The sequence below is a fragment of the Entelurus aequoreus genome, linkage group LG03, assembly GCF_033978785.1.
Source record: "Entelurus aequoreus isolate RoL-2023_Sb linkage group LG03, RoL_Eaeq_v1.1, whole genome shotgun sequence".
Lineage (NCBI taxonomy): Eukaryota > Metazoa > Chordata > Actinopteri > Syngnathiformes > Syngnathidae > Entelurus > Entelurus aequoreus.
In genome coordinates, this window is record NC_084733.1 from 86,655,073 (window position 1) to 86,681,147 (window position 26,075).

At 38.6% G+C, this 26,075-nt stretch overlaps 2 protein-coding genes across 2 annotated transcripts in view; both read right to left on the reverse strand.

The window, feature by feature from the left end:
- Window positions 1-343: 343 nt before the first annotated feature.
- On the reverse strand, window positions 344-9,547 carry LOC133645977 (uncharacterized). Its single transcript, XM_062040901.1, has 2 exons — window positions 8,261-9,547; window positions 344-499 (listed from the first exon to the last, which is right to left on the reverse strand). The coding sequence occupies exons 1-2, from the start codon at window positions 9,545-9,547 to the stop codon at window positions 344-346; spliced, it is 1,443 nt and encodes a 480-aa protein (XP_061896885.1).
- A 4,486-nt stretch (window positions 9,548-14,033) lies between these two features.
- Window positions 14,034-26,075, reverse strand: part of LOC133647028 (opsin-VA-like) — a 51,440-nt gene continuing 39,398 nt past the window's right edge. Inside the window, exons 4-5 of the mRNA XM_062043072.1 lie at window positions 22,649-22,983; window positions 14,034-14,241 (exon numbers count right to left, since the gene is read on the reverse strand). Of these exons, the coding sequence (XP_061899056.1) occupies window positions 22,828-22,983 (156 nt within the window). The 3' untranslated portion in view covers window positions 14,034-14,241; window positions 22,649-22,827. The remainder of the gene's footprint in view (window positions 14,242-22,648; window positions 22,984-26,075) is intronic.

The window sequence follows — 26,075 nt, forward strand, 5'->3', positions numbered from 1 at the left end:
GTAATTACAACTTGTGGTCACATCCACAGGAACCACATGGGTTAGCCTACTTTAAACAGTATTTACAACCTTACTAGTGTTCACTTCACAGCCACAGATGGTTCATATACTTATTGACTTTATTTACACATTACTTTGTCTATTTCAGTCACTGTTACTTAGTCACTACAGTAGTTACAACTTGTGTTCACATCCACAGGAACCACATGGGTGAGCCTATTCTATACGGTATTCACAACCTTACTAGTGTTCACTACACAGCCACAAATGGTTCCATCTAGTTATTTTTAAAGACGGATTTCCGACTGTAGACGGAAAAATCACATGCCTGCAACACGGCGCTTCAGCGGCAGACGAGGGAGGACCGGAGCGTGTTTTTGAGGCGCTCAAACTCGGCGCCGAACTGCGGGTTGACTGCGGCGTAGATGATGGGGTTGCTGAGCGAGGACACGCAGGCCACGGACACCGACAGGAGCTCCACTTCCCGCATGGCTGCACCCTGGACACGGAAGTGTTGCGCCTCGTTAGCGCAGGAGGAACGTTTTACCTTCATCATTTGCTGCTGGCTTCTATTAGGGAGCACAGCGTAAAGAAAGACCATTCCAAAGTAGGATCTTAAAGGGGAAGGGCATTTTGGGGGGAATTTTGCCTATCGTTCACAATCACTATGAGAGACAAGACGACAAATATATATATTTTTTATGCATTTTAAATATTAAATAAATGCGAACAAAGTCCACTAACAATGGAGCCTGTAGAGCCCCTAAAAAAACATCCAAACACCTCCATTAGTGTTTTATATACATATATATGTAATGTAGTAACATTCATAATAACATGTAATGTATACATGATGTGAGTATATATGTAATGTAGTAACATTCATAATAACATATAATATATACATGATGTAAGTATATATGTAATGTAGTAACATTCATAATAACATGTAATATATACATGATGTAAGTATATATGTAATGTAGTAACATTCATAATAACGTGCAATATATACATGATGTAAGTATATATGTAATGTAGTAACATTCATAATAACATGTAATATATACATGATGTAAGTATATATGTAATGTAGTAACATTCATAATAACATGTAATATATACATGATGTAAGTATATATGTAATTTAGTAACATTCATAATAACATGTAGTATATATATGATGTAAGTATATATGTAATGTAGTAACATTCATAATAACATGTAATATATATGATGGAAGTATATATGTAATGTAGTAACATTCATAATAACATGTCATATATACATGATGTAAGTATATATGTAATGTAGTAACATTCATAATAACATGTAATATATACATGATGTAAGTATATATGTCATGTAGTAACATTCATAATAACGTGTAATATATACATGATGTAAGTATATGTGTAATTTAGTAACATTCATGATAACATGTAATATACACATGATGTAAGTATATATGTAATTTAGTAACATTCATAATAACATGTAATATATACGTACATGATGTAAGTATATATGTAATGTAGTAACATTCATAATAATATGTAATATATACACATGATGTAAGTATATATGTAATGTAGTAATATTCATAATAACATTTAATATATACATGATGTAAGTATATATGTAATTTAGTAACATTCATGATAACATGTAATATATACATGATGTAAGTATATATGTCATGTAGTAACATTCATGATAACATGTAATATATACATGATGTAAGTATATATGTAATGTAGTAACATTTATAATGACATGTAATATATACATGATGTAAGTATATATGTAATGTAGTAACATTCATAATAACATGTAATATATACATGATGTAAGTTTATATGTAATGTAGTAACATTCATAATATGTAATATATACATGATGTAAGTTTATATGTAATGTAGTAACATTCATAATAACGTGTAATATATACATGATGTAAGTATATATGTAATGTAGTAACATTCATAATAATATGTAATATATACATAATGTAAGTATATATGTAATGTAGTAACATTCATAATAACATGTAATATATTCATGATGTAAGTATATATGTAATGTAGTAACATTTATAATAACATGTAATATATACATGATGTAAGTATATATGTAATGTAGTAACATTCATAATAACATGTAATATATACATGATGTAAGTATATATGTAATGTAGTAACATTCATAATAACATGTAATGTTTACATGATGTAAGTATATATTTAATTTAGTAACATTCATAATAACATGTAATATATACATGATGTAAGTATATATGTAATGTAGTAACATTCATAATAACATGTAATATATACATGATGTAAGTATATATGTAATGTAGTAACATTCATAATAACATGTAATATATACACAATGTAAGTATATATGTAATATAGTAACATTTATAATAACATGTAATATATACATGATGTAAGTATATATGTAATGTAGTAACATTCATAATAACATGTTATATATACATGATGTAAGTATATATGTCATGTAGTAACATTCATAATAACATGTAATATATACATGATGTAAGTATATATGTAATGTAGTAACATTCATAATAACATGTAATAAATACATGATGTAAGTATATATGTCATGTAGTAACATTCATAATAATATGTAATATATACATGATGTAAGTATATATGTAATGTAGTAACATTCATAATAACATGTAATATATACATGATGTAAGTATATATGTAATGTAGTAACATTCATAATAACATGTAGTATATACATGATGTAAGTATATATGTAATGTAGTAACATTCATAATAACATGTAATATATATGATGTAAGTATATATGTAATGTAGTAACATTCATAATAACATGTAATATTTACATGATATAAGTATATATGTAATGTAGTAAAATTCATAATAACGTGTAATATATACATGATGTAAGTATATATGTAATGTAGTAACATTCATAATAACATGTAATGTATACATGATGTAAGTATATATGTAATGTAGTAACATTCATAATAACATGTCATATTTACATGATATAAGTATATATGTAATGTAGTAACATTTATAATAACATGTAATATATACATGATGTAAGTATATATGTAATTTAGTAACATTCATAATAACATGTAATATATACGTACATGATGTAAGTATATATGTAATGTAGTAACATTCATAATAATATGTAATATACACATGATGTAAGTATATATGTAATGTAGTAAAATTCATAATAACATGTAATATATACATGATGTAAGTATATATGTCATGTAGTAACATTCATAATAACGTGTAATATATACATGATGTAAGTATATGTGTAATTTAGTAACATTCATGATAACATGTAATATACACATGATGTAAGTATATATGTAATTTAGTAACATTCATAATAACATGTAATATATACGTACATGATGTAAGTATATATGTAATGTAGTAACATTCATAATAATATGTAATATACGTACATGATGTAAGTATATATGTAATGTAGTAACATTCATAATAACATTTGTTGTGGGCTCTGTACCGAGGATGTCGTTGTGGCTTGTACAGCCCTTTGAGACACTTGTGATTTAGGGCTATATAAATAAACATTGATTGATTGATTGATTGAACATTTAATATATACATGATGTAAGTATATATGTAATTTAGTAACATTCATGATAACATGTAATATATACATGATGTAAGTATATATGTAATGTAGTAACATTCATAATAACATGTAATATATACATGATGAAAGTATATATGTAATGTAGTAACATTCATAATAACATGTAATATATACGTACATGATGTAAGTATATATGTAATGTAGTAACATTTATAATAACATGTAATATATACATGATGTAAGTATATATGTAATGTAGTAACATTTATAATAACATGTAATATATACATGATGTAAGTATATATGTAATGTAGTAACATTCATAATAACATTTAATATTTGCGTATTTTGATCATTTTAAACATATGTGGCACATTCATTTCCTCACTGATTATTACTCACTGCAGACTCCATGAGAGACAACAAACATATACAACATCACTTACTGTACAATGTCTGCTGTCACTAGGATGCCGACTGCTCGGGTGTTCGTATATTCCCATTTAGATGAAGAATGACTCGTAATCCTCGCAAAGAAACCGAGTCGACAAGTGCTTTTTGTGTCGTTCTCGCCAGTTCCAGGTCCTCGATTGGCTGTCAAAGTGTCCCAACTTGTCAGATTATATTCTCAGCCATCTACTGTCCAGGTAAGATGCATGATGTATGATCTAGAATACATTTACAGGGAGCAGGGAAGCAAGGAAGCAGCAGACCACTCGATGATGTAATCATAGGCACACAGGAAGTGATCACGTCACCGCTATAAATAGTCTGTCTGCGTTAGCACTTATAATAACAATATCACTAATACTTGTTTATATTCAAGTCACCAAATGAAAATGGAGTATTGCTGGCGGTTTATGAATGGTTATTTATCGGGTTTTGTGGACGGAATAGTGGACCTCTTATTGGCTCAGCTGTAAGCAGACTTTTATTTACGTTTATTTAATATTTAGAAGGCATGGAAAATAATGATGTCATAATGATTGTGAATGATAGGCAACATTCCAAACAAACTGCAGTTCCCATTGAAGTAGAAGGAATGGTCTTCATGTTAATTGTATCTCTGTGGCTACAACAGGTGTGACGGGCGGGAAGATAGATGGATGGATGGTAAGATAGATGGATGGACGGACAGAATAGATGGATGGTAAGATAGATGGATGGATGGTAAGATAGATGGATGGACGGACAGAATAGATGGATGGTAAGATAGATGGATGGACGGACGGAATAGATGGATGGTAAGATAGATGGATGGATGGTAAGATAGATGGATGGTAAGATAGATGGATGGTAAGATAGATGGATGGACAGACAGAATAGATGGATGGTAAGATAGATGGATGGACGGACAAATAGATGGATGGTAAGATAGATGGATGAATGGTAAGATGGATGGATGGACAGATAGGATAATAGATGGATGGATGGATGGATTGACGGACAGGAGAATAGATGGATGGATGGGAAGATACATGGATGGATGATAAGATAGATGGATGGACAGACAGGAGAATAGATGGATGGATGGGAAGATATATGGATGGATGATAAGATAGATGGATGGACAGACAGGAGAATAGATGGATGGATGTATGGACAGGAAGATAGATGGATGGACAAGAGGATGGATGATGGTAAAATAGATGGATGGATGGTAAGATAGATGATGGACGGACAGGAGAATAGGTGGATGGATGGATGGTAAGATGGATGGATGGATGGATGGACAGGAGGATAGATGGTAAGATAGATGGATGGATGGTAAGATAAATGGATGGGTGGACATAATAGATGGATGGTAAGATAGATGGATGGACGGACAAATAGATGGATGGTAAGATAGATGGATGGATGGTAAGATGGATGGATGGATGGACAGATAGGATAATAGATGGATGGATGGATTGACGGACAGGAGAATAGATGGATGGATGGGAAGATATATGGATGGATGATAAGATAGATGGATGGACAGACAGGATAATAGATGGATGGATGTATGGACAGGAAGATAGATGGATGGACAAGAGGATGGATGATGGTAAAATAGATGGATGGATGGTAAGATAGATGGATGGACGGACAGGAGAATAGGTGGGTGGATGGATGGATGGATGGATGGATGGACAGGAGGATAGATGGTAAGATAGATGGATGGATGGATGGTAAGATAAATGGATGGATGGACAGAATAGATGGATGTAAGATAGATGGATGGATGGACAGGGGAATAGATGGATGGATGGATGGATTGTAAGATGGATGGATGGACAGGAGGATAGATGGATGGATGGTAAGATAGATGGATGGGCATACAGGGAAATAGATGGATGGATGGGTGGATGGATGGATGGATGGATGGATACATTGTAAGATGGATGGATGGTAAGATCGATGGATGGATGATAGTAAGATAAATGGATGGGAAGATAGAGGGATGATGGTAAGATAGATGGATGTATGACAGGAGAATAGATGGATGGATGTAGAAAAGAAGGACAGTGGGATGGACAAGAGGATAAATGGATGGATGGACAGAAAGATAGATGGATGGACAGAAAAATAGATGGATGGACAGAAAGATAGATGGATGGATGGATGGATGATGGATGGTAAGATGGATGGATGGATGGATAGGAAGATAGATGGATGGGTGGATTGTAAGATGGATGAATGTACAGGAGGATAGATGGATGGATGGTAAGATAGATGGATGGGCGTACAGGAAAATAGATGGATGGATGGATGGATGGATGGATGGATGGACAAGAGGACAGATGGATGGATGGATGGATGGATGGATGGATGGACAGAAAGATAGATGGATGGATGATGGTTGGTAAGATAGATGGATGGATGGATGATGGATGGTAAGATAGATGGATGGATGGTAAGATAGATGGATGGATGGATTGTAAGATGGATGGATGTACAGCATAATAGATGGATGGATGGTAAAAGAAATGAATGGGAAGATGGATGATGGATGGATTGTAAGATGGATGGATGGTAAGATAGATTAATGGACGGACAGGAAAATAGATGAATGGATGGATGATAGTAAGATAAATAGATGGGAAGATAGATGATGGATGGATTTTAAGATGGATGGATGGTAAGATAGATGGATGGACCACAGGATAATAGATGTATGGATGGATGTGGGAAAGAAGGACAGTGGGATGGACAAGACGATAGATGGATGGACACGAGGATAGATGAATGGATGACAGAAAGATAGATAGATGGATGATGGATGGTAAGATAGATGGATGGATGGATAGGCAGGAGAATAGATGTATGGATGGACAGGAAGGTAGATGAATGGATGGATGGTAAGATGGACAGATGGACAGGAGGATAGATAGATGGATTGTAAGATGGATGGATGGATAGGACGATATATGGATGGCTGGGTGGATGGATGGACAAGAGAATAGATGGATGGATGGACAGGAAGCTAGATGGATGGATGGATTGTAAGATGGATGGATGGACAGGACGATAGATGGATGGATGGGCATACAGGAAAATAGATGGATGGATAGATGGATGGATGGATGGATGGATGGAGGCGAGTCATCCAGACATGCCAGTGTTTCCCCTTCCTCTACATGTACAGACGCGTGTGGAAATCACACATGAATACCTTAAGAGAAAGCGATTGCAGCTATTTGCGATACAACACTTCTCAGACGGCAAGAGAACTTAACTTTCCAATATCCGGGTCAGCTGTGATTATACTTACCGAAAGAGAGACAACAAGAATGCGGGCTCCCGTGGATGTGACAAAAAAGGTAGCGTGTCCTTTGTAATACCTGGCCGTCGAGGGAAGACTACGGAAAACTTGGACTGGCAAAGCAGACTGTATCAGTTATTGTCCGCCATGTATGTCGCAGACTCAACGTCTAGGTCCAGAGTATATCAAGTCACCAAAAAGGAATGGCCAATGAAGGTGAAGGCAAAAGAGTGAGGAGTGTCCTGACCAGATATCTAGATCCCTAGATTGATTGATGTAAAATGTTCTGTATCACATTGTTTACGTGTCTAATAAAGATTTGATACATTTATGACGTATCGGGTGTGATTCACTACAACAGGGCCCCACAGCACATTGGATTCCAGTTCATTGAAATACCACAACACTGGATATTGTTCAGATAAGTTAGATCTAAGAACTTGCACACAAAGCAACACTGGAGGTGACTATTGCGCAGGCGGGCGGAGGGGGGCATTGTGTGTGAGTGGACAAGGAGAAGGTTAGCTGGGATTTACCCTGCATAACCTTAGAAGGGACCTGAGCATGCGCCGTGTTTGCTTGGTGGTGAGAAAGAATTTGCCATCGATCCCACGTGGGTGCTCGGCATTGTCTTTGGGTGCGCGGGCCCCCGAAGCACCCACGGGCTCGGCGCCTATGGATGGACAGAAGGATGATGGGCTGATGAGGAACAGACGAATGGAAGGACAGGCTGGTGAATAGAAGGATGGATGACAGATGGATGATGTCTGTGTAGATTTGTGACAAAGATTACAGCTGGGTGATGGAAGGATGGCTGTATGAAAGAGTGGAAGAAAACAAGAGCGTGTTGCACACACACACTTGAGTGTGTACCTTAGTGTTGTGGTGAAGAAGAAAGTTGATGACGATGGTGACGATCAAAGGCAGCCAGAAGAAGAGGAAGGTGACGATGATGTAACCTGCTCGTTTGGCCATCTTGCTTTCCTTCTTCCTGCTTTTCCTCTCCTTGGCGGCCTTCGGCGGCATGATGCAAAACGCCCCTTCTATTGTGGCCGTTTCTGGACCGTCGTCCGAGACCAAGGCCCGCTCCCCTGGAACCGCCGAGTCGCCAGCTTCTGACGGAGGATCTTTGCGGGGGAGCGGCGAGGTGCAGACGCGAAGGCTCGTTGCTTTCACTTTCACTTCACAAGGTGTTCCATCAGCTGTCACACCTGACCCCGGTTGCTTCTCAGCGCCACAATTGCCCGGCGGCTTATCGGGCTTTGTGATTGAGCTCTTAACGCCGACCGCCAAGGCGCCATCAGAAGGTTCAACAAGGCTGAGCTTTAAACGCTCAGCTCTAAGAGATTTACGAGCTAGCAGATCCTCAGAAGGATGAGGTTCTGCTCTCATCTCCAAGACTTTTAACCTTAACTCGTTTCCCACACCGATTGAAAGACTGTGGTGGATTTTCTCCTCGTTCTTCGGAACAGGCAAGACTCCGTTGTCAAATATTTTACGATTGTGTTCCCTCAGCAGGGCGAAGATGCGAGCGTAGAACCCGATGATGACGCCAAAGCAAGCGACCCACAGAGGGAACAAGATGAAAGTCCCAAAGGTGTCGTTAGAAGAGGCTTCACCGTGTGGCGATCCTTTGCACCTCACCTGTACGGGCGAGTCCCTGGCAAACATCAAGCAAACGGCGGCCACCAGCAGGGCCAGAGTCCACGTGAGCGGGATCAGAACCAAGACCCGCTTCTTTCTCTCTGCGCTTTTAAAAGGTCGAGCGACGGCCTGGTACCGCTCGGCGCTGATGCAAGCCAGCGTCAGGAGTTGGACGCAGCAGCAGAAGGAGAAAGACGCAGACTGGGCGGCGCAGATGGACGGGCGGGCGCCGCCTCGCCGGTGCGCCAGCAGCACGACGGCCAAGAGCACGGGGCAATCGGACGCGCATCGGAAAAAGTCGACGGCCGCCAGGTTGACCAGCAGGGCGTTGTTCCACGTGCGGAGGGACTTCTGGTTGCACACGGCCAGGACGACGAAGACGTTGGCCGCCGTGCCCGCGACGGACGTGGCGGACAGGATCAAGCAGTTTGCCACCAGAAAGACGATCTTGATGCTGTCCTCGCCAACGGTGTGGTTCTTATCAGTCCATTGAGGGGCGGTCATGTCCAGATTCCAAGCTTCGAGGTGTTGACAACATGAACAGGAAGGACCAATAAACCAAAGCAAAGGGAAGATGCTCACCTGCTGCTTGGACCTTAACGCTGAAGTACACGCCTCGTTTTTTCCATTATCACCCAACAGCCTCACTCGGCCTCATGGGACCACCAACCCCTCCCCTCCCTGTCCACATTAATTATGTTTTACAGATCAGCTCAGGGAAAAAGTGGCAAATTGAAAAGCAGCTGCGTCACTCTTAATTCTTGCATCCAGCTGGCCAGCATGAGGGTACGGGGTTGCTCGGCACACATTTTACTTTTTAGTGGGCTCATCAGTTTGTTTTTGTCATTTGGACCAATTTACCCCATTTTTGATTCACTATACTCTTAAAATGGCGTGTGCCTTTTGAGCAGCTCATTAACTATTCACACATAAATATTAGCTTCCAATGCTTATTAATATCCATGCTTAGCATTACATCCTTTTGTATGATGATGCTTATTCAAACATCAGTAGAAGCATTTAAGTCCCATCTTGAAACTCATTTGTATACTCTAGCCTTTAAATAGACCCCCTTTTTAGACCAGTTGATCTGCCGTTTCTTTTCTTTTCTCCTCTGCTCCCCTCTCCCTTGGGGAGGGGGAGTTGCACAGGTCCATGGATGAAGTGCTGGCTGTCCAGAGTCGGGACCCCGGGTGGACCACTCGCCTGTGCATCGGTTGGGGACATCTCTGCACTGCTGGCCCATCTCCGCTCGAGATGGTCTCCTGCTGGCCCCACTATGGACTGGACTCTCACTATTATGTTAGATCTACTATGGACTGGACTCTCACACTGTTAGATCCACTATGGACTGGACTCTCACTATTATGTTGGATCTACTATGGACTGGACTCTCACACTGTTATGTTAGATCCACTATGGACTGGACTCTCACTATTATGTTAGATCCACTATGGACTGGACTCTCACAATATTATGTTAGATCCACTATGGACTGGACTCTCACACTGTTATGTTAGATCCACTATGGACTGGACTCTCACTATTATGTTAGATCCACTATGGACTGGACTCTCACAATATTATGTTAGATCCACTATGGACTGGACTCTCACACTATTATGTTAGATCCACTATGGACTGGACTCTCACAATATTATGTTAGATCCACTATGGACTGGACTCTCACACTGTTATGTTAGATCCACTATGGACTGGACTCTCACTATTATGTTAGATCCACTATGGACTGGACCTCACACTGTTATGTTAGATCCACTATGGACTGGACTCTCACTATTATGTTAGATCCACTATGGACTGGACTCTCACTATTACGTTAGATCCACTATGGACTGGACTCTCACACTATTATGTTAGATCCACTATGGACTGGACTCTCACACTATTATGTTAGATCCACTATGGACTGGACTCACACACTATTATGTTAGATCCACTATGGACTGTACTCTCACTATTATGTTAGATCCACTATGGACTGGACTCACACACTATTATGTTAGATCCACTATGGACTGGACTCTCACAATATTATGTTAGATCCACTATGGACTGGACTCTCACTATTATGTTAGATCCACTATGGACTGGACTCTCACTATTATGTTGGATCCACTATGGACTGGACTCTCACACTATTATGTTAGATCCACTATGGACTGGACTCTCACTATTATGTTAGATCTACTATGGACTGGACTCTCACTATTTTGTTAGATCCACTATGGATTGGACTCTCTCACTATTATGTTAGATCCACTATGGACTGGACTCTCACTATTATGTTAGATCCACTATGGACTGGACTCTCACACTATTATGTTAGATCCACTATGGACTGGACTCTCACACTATTATGTTAGATCCACTATGGACTGGACTCTCACTATTATGTTAGATCTACTATGGACTGGACTCTCACTATTTTGTTAGATCCACTATGGATTGGACTCTCTCACTATTATGTTAGATCCACTATGGACTGGACTCTCACTATTATGTTAGATCCACTATGGACTGGACTCTCACACTATTATGTTAGATCCACTATGGACTAGACTCTCACACTATTATGTTAGATCCACTATGGACTGGACTCTCTCACTATTATGTTAGATCCACTATGGACTTGACTCTCACTATTATGTTAGATCCACTATGGACTGGACTCTCACTATTATGTTAGATCCACTATGGACTGGACTCTCACTATTATGTTAGATCCACTATGGACTGGACCCTCACACTATTATGTTAGATCCACTATGGACTGGACTCTCACTATTATGTTAGATCCACTATGGACTGGACTCTCACAATATAATGTTAGATCCACTATGGACTGGACTCTCACTATTATGTTAGATCCACTATGGACTGGACTCTCACAATATAATGTTAGATCCACTATGGACTTGACTCTCACTATTATGTTAGATCCACTATGGACTGGACACTCACTATTATGTTAGATCCACTATGGACTGGACTCTCACTATTATGTTAGATCCACTATGGACTGGACCCTCACTATTATGTTAGATCCACTATGGACTGGACTTTCACATTATTATGTCAGACCCACTAGACCCCCTCCCTAGGGTCACCCACATCTGCGGTCCTCTCCAAGGTTTCTCATAGTCATTCTCATTGACGTCCCACTGGGTTGTGAGTTTTTCCTTGCCCTTACGTGGATGCCGTCGTGGCTTGTGCAGCCCTTTGAGACACTCGTGATTCAGGGCTACATAAATAAACATTGATTGATGCATTAATGCTTCATATAAGATGAAAGTGGAATGTATGGAGCATCACTGAACTTCATGACCCGCTGGTTTTTTGCCGAAGTGTGAACAACAAGTCCTGTTCTATTCCATCAAAGAGCATATCAAAGCTGGAGAGGAAAGAACACGACTGCTCTATTATCTAAAAGAGCATATCAAAGTACAAACGGAAAGAACACATATATGGCCCCTCCCCCAGGGGACTTCCTCTCGTACCAACTTTAAAAAGAGAATGAAAGTTAAAGTTAAAGTACCAATGATTGTCACACACACACACTCTGTGTGGCGAAATGATTTATCTGCATTTGACCCATCACCCTTGATCACCCTCTAGGAGGTGAGGGGAGCAGTGGGCAGCAGCCTTGGCCGCGCCCGGGAATCATTTTTGGTGATTTAACCCCCAATTCCAACCCTTGATGCTGAGTGCCAAGCAGGGAGGTAAAGGGTTCCATTTTTATAGTCTTTGGTATGAACTCACCACCTACCGATCTGGGTGTTGTTGATAAATGGCTTTCGCTTTGCATAGTAAGAGTTTTAACTTGCACTTACAGATGTAGCGACCGACTGTAGTTACTGACAGTGGTTTTCTGAAGTGTTCCTGAGCCCATGCGGCGATATCCTTTACACACTGATGTCGATTTTTGATGCAGTACCGCCTGAGGGATCCAAGGTCCTTAATATAATCGCTTACGTACGGTGAGTTCTCCAAATTCTCTGAACGTTTTGATGGTATTACGGACCGTAGATGGTGAAATCCCTAAATTCCTTGCAATAGCTGGTTGAGAAATGTTGTCCTTAAACAATTTGCTCACGCATTTGTTGACAAAGTGGTGACCCTCGCCCCGTCCTTGTTTGTGAACGGCTGAGCACTTCATGGAAGCTGCTTTTTATACCCAATCATGGCACCCACCTGTTCCCAATTAGCCCCGTTCACCATGTGGGATGTTCCAAATAAGTGTTCGATGAGCATTCCCTCAACTTTCTCCGTCTTTTTTGCCACCTGTGCCAGCTTTTTTGAAACATGCCACAGGCATCAAATTCCAAATGAGCTAATATTTGCAAAAAACAACAACGTTTTCCAGTTCAAACGTTAAATATCGAAGCAACGTCATCATGGACGCCCCTGCTTATTTCAGCAAGACGATAAAATGTCATTTTAAAATATCTTGTCTTTTGCAGTCTATTCAATTGAATATAAGTTGGAAAAGGATTTGCAAAACATTGTATTCTGTTTTTATTTACCATTTACACAACGTGCCAACTTCACTGGTTTTTATGTATATATGCTGCACGCATGTAAAGAAAATCAAATGAAGCGGACAGATGGAAGGATGACTTGTGTGTAAAAAAAAAAAAAAAAAAAAAAAAAAAAAAGGGCCATGCTGGAGGATTACAGCGTGACATTGTGTAATCCTGTTTGCCGATAAAAGTGTGAAATGCTCTTTGCTTCCAACGTAAGATTAAGAAGGACCGCGTGCCAAATCTGGGATTAGATCAACACAATATGTATTATTCAGCATCCTGCATGTATAATAGTCCTGGAAGATAGCGTGACGTACAGTAGAAAGTCTTCTCATTGGGTCTAAACGTTGGACTGACACTAGAACTGCACTTTTATCGGCAACTATTCATCCTGCCTGCTTATGAAAAGCAGCATAACAACGTTATCTTTGAAAGTCCACTGAACAAGCGTAACACGGACAAGTGAGCTATATTGCCAAAAGTATTTGGCCACCCGTCCAAAATGATGAGAACCAGGTGTCCTAATCACTTGGCCCCGGCCACAGGTGTATAAAATCACGCACTTAGGCATGGAGACTGTTTCTACAAACATTTGTCAAAGAATGGGCCGCTTTCAGTGATTTCCAGCGTGGAACTGTCACAGGATGCTACCTGTAATAATGATAATAATAATTAGGGATGTCCGGTAATGGCTTTTTGCCGATATCCGATATGCCGATATTGTCCAACTCTTTAATTACCGATACCGATATCAACCGATATATACAGTCGTGGAATTAACACATTATTATGCCTAATTTGGACAACCAGGTATGGTGGAGATAAGGTACTTTTAAAAAAAATGAATCAAATAAAATAGGATAAATAAATTAAAAACATTTTCTTGAATAAAAAACAAAGTAAAACAATATAAAAACAGTTACATAGAAACTAGTAATGAAGGAAAATTTGTAAAATTAACTGTTAAAGGTTAGTATTATTAGTGGACCAGCAGCACGCACAATCATGTGTGCTTACGGACTGTATCCCTTGCAGACTGTATTGATATATATTGATATATAATGTAGGAACCAGAATATTAATAACAGAACGAAACAACCCTTTTGTGTGAATGAGTGTGAATGGGGGAGGGAGGTTTTTTGGGTTGGTGCACTAATTGTAAGTGTATCTTGTGTTTTTTATGTGGATTTAATTAAAAAAAAAAAAAAAAAAAAAAAAAAACGATACTGATAACAAAAAAAAACCGATACCGATAATTTCCGATATTACATTTTAACGCATTTTTCGGCCGATAATATCGGCAGACCGATATTATCGGACATCTCTAATAATAATAGATTGTATTTGTAAAAAGTACTATACATTGAGTAAACAACCTCAAAGTGCTATGGTGTATTAAAAAATAAATAAAAAGATAATAAAAAATAAATAAAAATAAAACAAAATAAAATAGCTAGAACTAGTATGCATGTATATAAAAAAAATATTTTTTTATTTTTTTTAAAAAAGAAGGGTTTTTAAGCCTTTTTTAAAAGCATCCACAGTCTGTGGTGCCCTCAGGTGGTCAGGGAGAGCGTCCCACAGACTGGGAGCGGCGGAGCAGAAAGTCCGGTCTCCCATTGTGTAAATTTACTCGCGCCGAAATATTCCAAAGTCAACCGTGGGCTTTATTATAAGAAAATGGAGGAGTTTAAGAACAACAGCAACTCAGCCACCAAGTGGTGAGGCCACGTAAACTGGACTCTAGAGCAGTGGAGACGCCTTCTCTGGAGTGATGGATCACCCTTTTCCATCTGGCGATCTGATGGACCGGTCTGGGTTTGGAGGTCGCCAGGAGAACGCTACATTTCGGACTGCATTGTGCCGAGTGTGAAATTTGATGGGGGAGGAATTAGGGTGTGGGGTTGGTTGCGTCTGACCAGCTCTTCCTCCCAGGGAATTTAAGTCACTGGTCAATCCCAAGTTCTTTCGATGACATATATGCTGAGTAAGAAGGACCATCAAGACAGAATAGGAATATTATCAAGTTTTACTGAAGCTTCAGGAGAACAGCCCAGACCAATACATTCATACCGGCTTCTCAAGTTGTTCTAACATTTAAACGGGAAAAAAAATACTCCTTGAAAAGGAAAGCAGCCCCCCTCCCCCAAAACTGACAAGGCAAGGAGGGGGGTGTATCTTCTTCACAGTCCAATGTCTAAAACACTAAACAGACCTATGTAGATAAAGAGAAACTGGTATACACAATACACAATGGAAAAGTACTCGCTGCTCTAAACATGGCTATGAATAAAGAAATAACTCTTAAACATATATGCATTCTCCACAGGTTGTTTTTCAAGAGCTAAGCTTGACCCCTAAGTTCCAGTGAAAGGAACTTTGAATACTCCAGGATACCAAAACATTTTTTGGACAATTCCATGCTCCCAACCTTGTGGGAACAGTTTGGAGCGGGCCCCTTCCTCTTCCAACATGACTGTGCACCAGTGCACAAAAGCAAAGGTCCATAAAGACATGGATGACAGAGTCCGGTGTGGATGAACTTGACTGGCCTGCACAGAGTCCTGACCTGAACTCTGATCGAACACCTTGGGGGATGAATTAGAACGGAGACTGAGAGCCGGGCCTTCTGTGACCTCACCAATGCGCTTTTAGAACAATGGTGGAAAATTCCCTACAAAAAACACTCCGCAACCTTGTGGACAGCCTTCCCAGAAGAGTTGAAGCTGTAATAGCTGCAAAAGGTCATATTGAACCCTATGGGTTAGGAATGGGATGGCACTTCAAGTTCATATGTGACCCCGACTTAAACAAGTTGAAAAACTTATTCGGGTGTTACCATTTAGTGGTCAATTGTACGGAATATGTACTTCACTGTGCAACATACTAATAAAAGTCTCAATCAATCAATCAATCAATCAATCAATCAATCAATCAATCAATCAATCAATCAATCAGTCAAGGCAGGTGGCCAAATACTTTTGGCAATATAGTGTATAACAGGAAAAAGCACATTTGCGTTTCAATGAAAAATGGAGACTCCGTTTCGACGCCACGCTGCTCCCCGATCATCATTAAGAAAAAACGACCGACAGGAAGGCGAGAAACACTTTTTTTTAAAAATTTCAACAGACTCTCGCGCCGTACTCTAAAAGACAGAGCGCACAGTTCCTGTCTTCACAATAAAAGCACTGTTTTCATCCTGCCTGCGCTAATAACAAAATAAATGCCTCAGAAAGCTGGCAAGAGGAGTTTGCCGCCAATGTATTTCTAGTAAAGTGTGTGAAAAGGACAAATAAGATGGCAAAAACCAACCACCTTCATGTGGTATTGGACAAGAAGGAGGACTTTTTGTCCATTTGAAAAGTTTGTCTGATTCCAATCAATGCAAGTCATCAGAATCAAGTAATACACCAACTTATATTCTTTCTCATGAAAAAAGGATTCTACAAGACCCAAAACCAGTGAAGTTGTCACGTTGTGTAAATGGTAAATAAAAACAGAATACAATGATTTGCAAATATCTTATATTCAATTGAATAGACTGCAAAGACAAGATATTTCATGTTCACACTGAGAATTTTTTTATTTTTTTATTTTTGCATCGTCTTGCTGAAATAAGCAGGGGCGTCCATGATAATGTTGCTTGGATGGCAACATATGTTGCTCCAAAACCTGTATGTACCTTTCAGCATTAATGGTGCCTTCACAGGTGTGTAAGTTACCCATGTCTTGGGCACTAATACACCCCCATACCATCACACATGCTGGCTTTTGAAATTTGCGCCTAGAACAATCCGGATTGTTCTTTTCCTCTTTGGTCCGGAGGACACGACGTCCAGTTTCCAAAAAACAATTTCAAATGTGGACTCGTCAGACCACGGAACACTTTCCCCCTTTGCATTAATCCATCTTAGATGAGCTCGGGCCCAGCGAAGCCGGCAGCGTTTCTGGGTGTTGTTGATAAATGGCATTCGCTTTGCATAGTGGAGTTTTAACTTGCACTTACAGATGTAGCGACCAACCGTAGTTACTGACAGTGGTTTTCTGAAGTGTTCCTGAACCCATGTGGTGATATCCTTTACACACTGATGTTGCTTTTTGATGCAGTACCGCCTGAGGGATCGAAAGTCCGTACTATCATCGCTTACCTTTTGATGATATTACAGACCGTAGATGGTGAAATCCCTAAATTCCTTGCAATAGCTCGTTGAGAAATGTTGTTCTTAAACGGTTCGACAATTTGCTTACGCATTTGTTCACAAAACGGTGACCCTCGCCCCCGTCCTTGCTCGTGAACGACTGAGCATTTCACGGAAGCGGCTTTTATACCCAATCACGGCACCCACCTGTTCCCAATTAGCCCGTTCACCTGTGGGATGTTCCGAATACGCGTTTGATGAGCATTCCTCAGTCTTTTTTGCCACTTGTGCCAGCTTTTTTTCTTTAAACACGCTGCAGGGCATCAAACTCCAAATGCGCTAATGTTCGCAAAAAAATAACAACAGTTTTCCAGTTTTTTGGAGCAACGTATGTTGCCATCCAAGCAACGTTACCATGGACGCCCCTGCTTATTTCAGCAAGACGATGCCAAGCCACATGTTAAGTTAATGATTATTTGCAACAACAAAAAAAAGAAGTTTCTCAGTGTCAACATTAAATATCTTGTCTTTGCAGTCTATTCAATTGAATATAAGTTTTTGCAAATCATTGTATTCTGTTTTTATTTACCATTTACACAACGTGCCAACTTCACTGCTTTTGGGGTTTGTACATGTGTTAAACATGCTTGTGATTAGGGATGTCCGATAATGGCTTTTTGCCGATATCCGATATTCCGATATTGTCCAACTCTTTAATTACCGATACCGATATCAACCGATACCGATATCAACCGATATATGCAGTCGTGGAATTAACACATTATTATGCCTAATTTGGACAACCATGTATGGTGAAGATAAGGTACTTTTTAAAAATAATAATAAAAAAAGATAACTAAATTAAAAACATTTTCTGGAATAAAAAAGAAAGTAAAACAATATAAAAACAGTTACATAGAAACTAGTATTTAATGAAAATGAGTCAAATTAACTGTTAAAGGTTAGTACTAATAGTGGAGCAGCAGCACGCACAATCATGTGTGCTTACGGACTGTATCCCTTGCAGACTGTATTGATATATATTGATATATAATATAGGAACCAGAATATTGATAACAAAAAGAAATGGGGGAGGGAGGTTTTTTAGGTTGGTGCACTAATTGTAAGTGTATCTTGTGTTTTTTATGTAGATTTAATAGAAAAAATAAAAATAAAATAAAAAACCGATACAGATAATTAAAAAACCGATACCGATAATTTACGATATTACATTTTAACGCATTTATCGGACATCCCTACTTTTGATATCATTAAACACCTTTAACTTGTTAACAAAAACGTCTAAATCAGTGGTTCTTAACCTGGGTTGGATCGAACCCTAGGGGTTCGGTGAGTCGGGCTCAGGGGTTCGGCGGAGGTCGAGACACACCCGACTCATCGTGGAAATAAAAACTTCTCCCTATCGGCGTATTACGGATACGGCAACAGCTGACTGATTTGCAGGTGTGTCATTTGTTGTGAGTTTATGCACTGTGTTGGTGATGTTCATGCACGGTTCATTTTGTGCACCAGTAATAAAACATGGTAACACTTTAGTATGGGGAACATATTCCTCATTAATTAGTTGCTTATTAACATGCAAATTAGTAACATATTGGCTCTTAACTATTAAGTACTTATTAATGCCTTATTCGGCATGGCCTTATTATAACCCCAACCCTCTAACCCTGGCCCTAACCCTAACCAAAAAACTCTAAATTAAGTCTTTGTTACTTAGAATATGTTCCCCATACTAAAGTGTTACCAAAAACATATAGGATTGAATTCAAAGTCTCCCTACTAACCCACCAGTGCCTCCGTGGAAAAGCCCCCCTCTACCTCAAAGAACTACTCACCCCCAAATCCTCCGCTCCGGACAGGCTAACCTCCTCCAACCTCCGAGGACAAAGCTACGAACAATGGGAGACCGGGGCTTTCTGCTCCGCCGCACCCAGTCTGTGGAACGCTCTCCCTGACCACCTGAGGGCGCCACAGACTGTGGATGCTTTTAAAAAAAGGCTTAAAAACCCTTCTTTTTTGTAAAAAAAAAAAAAGCCTTTTTTTAGATATATGCATACTAGTTTTAGCTATTTGGCTGTTTTAGTTTTAATCAGAGGACCCTATTGTTATTGTAAGGTTTTATTATAATTATTATTCCGCCGCCTCTTTGAGCTGTAATTTGACCCCCTTAACATGCTTCAAAACTCACCATATTTGACACACACATCAGGACTGGCAAAAATTGCGATCTTATCAAAAAACCAAACCCCAAAACTCAGAATTGCGCTCTAGTGGCCCCTAGGAAAAAAAAACCTCTATGTAGGTCTCACTTAGATCTACATTTCATATATTGACAACCCCCAGCAAAAATCAACAGGAAGTTTGCAATTCCCCCTTCAAAACAAAAGTTGTTTAAAAACAGTCACCTTTTTTCAAACATTATATCCTCTGAGCGCGTTTGTCGTGTCAGCATCAAACTAGCACAGGAGAGAGATTGAACCCTTCTGATTAAAAGTTGACCAAAGAGTTTTAATTACTGCTCCGGTTTGGATTTTATGTGCCGTCAAAGTCGGTCCCGTCCATCGCTGCTTGCAGCTTTAATTTTTATTAATTTTTTAATTTATTTTTATTTTTATTATTTTATATATATATATATATATATATATATATATATATATATATATATATATATATATATATGTATACATATATTAATACACTAGCACTTTGAGGTTGATTACTCAATGTAAAGTGCTTTTTACAAATAAAATCTATTTAGGGACCGCAATGTCCTTTTGGGACAGAGGACCCTATTGTTATTGTAAGGTTTTATTATTATTATTATTCCGCCGCCTCTTTGAGCTGTAATTTGACCCCCTTAACATGCTTCAAAACTCACCATATTTGACACACACATCAGGACTGGCGAAAATTGCGATCTTATCAAAAAACCAAACCCCAAAACTCAAAATTGCGCTCTAGCGCCCCCTAGGAAAAAACACAGATAAAACTGCTTGTAACTTCCGGTAGGAATGTCGTAGAGACATGAAACAAAAACCTCTATGTAGGTCTGGCTTAGACCTCGATTTCAGACATTGACATCCTTCAGCAAAAATCAACAGGAAGTTGGCAATTCCCCCTTCAAAACAAAAGTTTACTAAAAACAGTCACTTTTGCCTCTTTGAGCTGTAATTTGACCCCCTTAACATGCTTCAAAACTCACCATATTTGACACACACATCAGGACTGGCAAAAATTGCGATCTCATCCAAAAACCAAACCCCAAAACTCAAAATTGCGCTCTAGCGCCCACTAGGAAAAAACACAGACAAAACTGCTTGTAACTTCCGGTAGGAATGTCGGAGAGACATGAAACGAAAACCTCTATGCAGGTCTGACTTAGACCTAGATTCCACACATTGACATCCTTCGGCAAAAATCAACAGGAAGTTGGCAATTCCCCCTTTAAAACAAAAGTTTACTAAAAACAGTCACTTTTGCCTCTTTGAGCTGTAATTTGACCCCCTTAACATGCTTCAAAACTCACCAAACTGGACACACACATCAGGACTGGCAAAAATTGCGATCTCATAAAAAAACAACAACCCCAAAACTCAAAATTGCGCTCTAGCGCCCCCTAGGAAAAAACACAGACAAAAATGTTTGTAACTTCCGGCAGGAATGTCACCTCTATGTAGGTCTGACATAGACCTAGATTTCATACATTGACATCCTTCAGCAAAAATCAACAGGAAGTTGGCAATTCCCCCTTCAAAACAAAAGTTTACTAAAAACAGTCACTTTTGCCTCTTTGAGCTGTAATTTCCCCCCCTTTAACATGCTTCAAAATTCACCAAACTGGACACACACATCAGGACTGGCAAAAATTGCGATCTCATAAAAAAAAACCAACCCCAAAAATCAAAATTGCGCTCTAGCGCCCCCTTGGAAGAAAACACAGACACAACTGCTCCTAGGAAGAAAACTCAAGACAAAACTGCCTGTAGGAATGTCTTAGAGACATGAAACAAAAACCTCTATGTAGGTCTCACTTAGACCTACATTTCCTACATTGACAACCCCCAGCAAAAATCAACAGGAAGTTTGCAATTCCCCCTTCAAAACAAAGGTTTTGTAAAAACCGGTCACCTTTTTTCAAACATTATCTCCTCTGAGCGCGTTTGTCGTGTCGGCATCAAACTAGCACAGGAGAGAGATTGAACCCTTCTGATTAAAAGTTGACCAAAGAGTTTTATGTGCCGTCAAAGTCGGTCCCGTCCATCGCTGCTTGCAGCTTTAATTTAAATTTATTTTTTATTATCTTTTTATTTGTATTTATTTTTATATATATATATATATATATATATATATATATATATATATATATATATATATATATATATATATATATATATATATATATATATATATATATATATATATATATATATATTTTTTTTTTTTTTTTTTTTAATACACTAGCACTTTGAGGTTGATTACTCAATGTAAAGTGCTTTTTACAAATAAAATCTATTATTATTATTAGTATTATATTACTTTGTCTTGAATTTGAAAAAAAAAAACGTTTATTTTTCACTGAATAAATGAATGCGCATATATAACTGGTGGGTTTCGGTACCTCCAACAAGGTTAAGAACCACTGGTCTAAATAAATATAAATTATATATATATATATGTGTGAGGTAGATCCCCTCCACTTGGTCAATGAAAAAGTAGCTTGTGTGTGGGCACAATCCAAAAGATGCCCTGAATGTTGCTGGTGTTACCTAATAGAGTTCTATAAGGGTTTTTTTTTTTGAGTTTTTTTTTTAAAAGAGAGTCGTGTCATCTCTTTTCTGACAGTCACAGAGAAAAAAAAAGCGAGGAAAATAACACTTGGAATAATGAGTGTGTACCAGAAGGCTTCCTATTGGTTCCTTTGTCCTCCATCTGTCCATCAGCTGTCGAGTCTCCTCTTCACTCCGGACTTCTTGGACAAAGAAAAAGAAGAAGAAGAAAAAAAAAAACCCCACTTGCACAAGACTTGTCATTCTGTGTCGTTAACGAGCCGTCAAAAGGGAGCGCGGTGGATATTTTACAGAGGCAACACCTTGCTGTGCCTGTTGATTCTGCTGCAGGGGATCAGCCGGCTCCTCCGGCTCAGGGGCCTCATGTTGATGCTCACCCGGGTGGAGGAGCCGTGGGGGATGTAGCGGCCGCAGGACAGCATCTCCAGAGCGCCGTCCCGGAACTGTCGGGACGGAGACAAAGCGAGAGTTACTCGGCGTTCTGCAAAATTCGGCCGCTGCGGTTTGCACGCTCGACAAAACGGGCTGCGGAAGCAACGGGAAAAGAGAACGCTCATAGTCCATCAATCAATCAATATTTACTTATATAGCCCTAAATCACGAGTGTCTCAAAGGGCTGCACAAGCCACAAGGACATCCTCGGCTCAGATGCCACATAAGGGCAAGGAAAAACTCCACCCAATGGGATGACAATGAGAAACCTTGGAGGGGACCGCAGATGTGGGTAAATGTAGAAGTAGTAACATGTTGAATTGAGAAACGGTATTACGGAATTCCTGGAGTTTCGGGGAAAACCGGGAATTTTTCCGGTTCAAAAAATAACTTCGTTTTTTTTGTCCTGATTAAAAGGAATGTTTGGACGGTGGAACGGTTGGAATGCGTTGAAAAATGTGGAAGGAGTAGTCGCCAGAAAAAAAGGGTGGAAATAGGGCTTTGGAAAACTAGGAATTCTGGAAAATCCTGGAATTTTTTGGAACTTTGAATTTCCAGAATGGTGGAATGTGTTGAATTCGGAATGGTTTGGATAGGTTGAAAAATGCGGAAATGGTGGAAGTTTGAAAAATGGCCAATTCATTTTGAAAGGGGAAAATGCCAAAAAAAAAAAAGGAATTTTGGGAAATCCGGGAATTTTTTTTTAGAATTATTGAAGTGAAGAACATAATTCCTGAACCGGCTGAATAGTTTGAAGTTGGAACAGTTTGAATCAGATGAAAAATGTGGGAGTTGTGGAACTTTGAAGAATGTCCCATTGATTTCTATGGGAATTTCAGAAAAAATTGGGAATTTCGGGAAAAGCAGGAATTTTAATGAAAATGGTAAAAAACTTCAATGATGTGAAAGATTTGACACGGTTGGAGTTTAAATTATTCAAATAGGTCAGGAAATGTTGAAGTAGTAACATGTTGAATTGAGAAACGGTATTACGGAATTCCTGGAGTTTCGGGAAAAACCGGGAATTTTTCCAGTTCAAAAAACAACTTCGTTTTTTTTTCCTGATTAAGAGGAATGTTTGGACGGTGGAACGGTTGGAATGCGTTGAAAAATGTGGAAGAAGTAGTCGTCACAAAAAAAGGGTGGAAATAGGGCTTTGGAAAACTAGGAATTCTGGAAAATCCTGGAATTTTTTGGAACTTTGAATTTCCATAATGGTGGAATGTGTTGAATTCGGAATGGTTTGGATAGGTTGAAAAATGCGGAAATGGTGGAAGTTTGAAAAATGGCCAATTCATTTTGAAAGGGGAAAATGCCAAAAAAAAAAAAGGAATTTTGGGAAATCCGGGGTTTTTTTTTTAGAATTATTGAAGTAGAGCACATAATTCCTGAACAGGCTGAATATTTTGAAGTTGGAACAGTTTGAATCAGATGAACAATGTGGGAATTGTGGAACTTTGAAGAATGTCCCATTGTTTTCAATGGGAATTTCGGGAAAAGCGGGAATTTTATTGAAAATGGTAAAAAATAACTTGCATGAGCTGAGTGAGTTGAAACGGTTGGAGTTAAAACATTTTAAATAGGTCGAGAAATGTTGAAGTAACAACATGTTGAATTGAGAAATAGTATTACAGAATTCCTGGAATTTCGGGAAAATCGGGAATTTTTCCAGATCAAAAAACCAACTTTGTTTTTTTGTCCTGATTAAGAGGAATGTTTGGACGGTGGAACAGTTGAAATGCATTGAAAAATGTGGAAGAAGTAATCGCCAGAAAAAAGGGTGGAAATAGGGCAGGAATTATTGAAAACCCTGGAATTTTTTTTAACTTGGAATAGGGGAAGTTTGAATTTCCAAGATGCAGGAATGTGTTGAAGGTGGAATGGTTTGAATAGGTTGAAAAATGTGGAAATGGTGGAAGTTTGAAAAATGGCCAATTCATTTTGAAAGGGGAAAATGCCAAAAAAAAAAGAAAAAAAGAAGGAATTATGGGAAATCTGGGAATTTTTTTTAGAATTGTTGAAGTAGAGAACATAATTCCTGAACAGGCTGAATATTTTGAAGTTGGAACAGTTTGAATCAGATGAAAAATGTGGGAGTTGTGGAACTTTGAAGAAAATTGATTTCAATGGGAATTTCAGAAAAAAATTGGAATTTCGGGAAAAGCGGGAATTTTATTGAAAAGGGTAAAAAACTTGAATGAGCTGAATGAGTTGAAACGGTTGGAGTTGACATTTTTAAAATAGGTAGAGAAATGTTGAAGCAGTAACATGTTGAGTTGAGAAATGGTATTACGGAATTCCTGGAATTTCGGGAAAACCGGGAATTTTCCCCGTTCAAAAAACAACTTCATTTTTTTGTCCTGATTAAGAGGAATTTTTGGACGGTGGAACGGTTGAAATGCATTGAAAAATGTGGAAGAAGTAGTCACCAGAAAAAAGGGTTAAAATAGGGCAGGAATTCTAGAAAATCCTGGAATTTTTCTGAACTTGGAAAAGGAGAAGTTTGAATTTCCAGAATGGTGGAATGTGTTGAATTTGGAATTATTTGAATAGGTTGAAAAAAAAAAAAAAAAAGGGATTATGGGAAATCCGGGATTTTTTTTTTAGAATTATTGAAGTAGAGAACATAATTCCTGAACCGGCTGAATAGTTTAAAGTTGGAACAGTTTGAATCAGATGAAAAATGTGGGAATTGTGGAACTTTGAAGAATGTCCCATTGATTTCTATGGGAATTTCAGAAAAAATTGGGAATTTCGGGAAAAGCAGGAATTTTAATGAAAATGGTAAAAAACTTCAATGAGGTGAAAGATTTGACACGGTTGGAGTTTAAATTTTTCAAATAGGTCAGGAAATGTTGAAGTAGTAACATGTTGAATTGAGAAACGGTATTACGGAATTCCTGGAATTTCATGAAAAACCGGGAATTTTTCCAGTTCAAAAAATAACTTCCTTTTTTTGTCCTGATTAAGAGGAATGTTTGGACGGTGGAACGGTTGGAATGCGTTGAAAAATGTGGAAGAAGTAGTCGTCACAAAAAAAGGGTGGAAATAGGGCTTTGGAAAACTAGGAATTCTGGAAAATCCTGGAATTTTTTGGAACTTT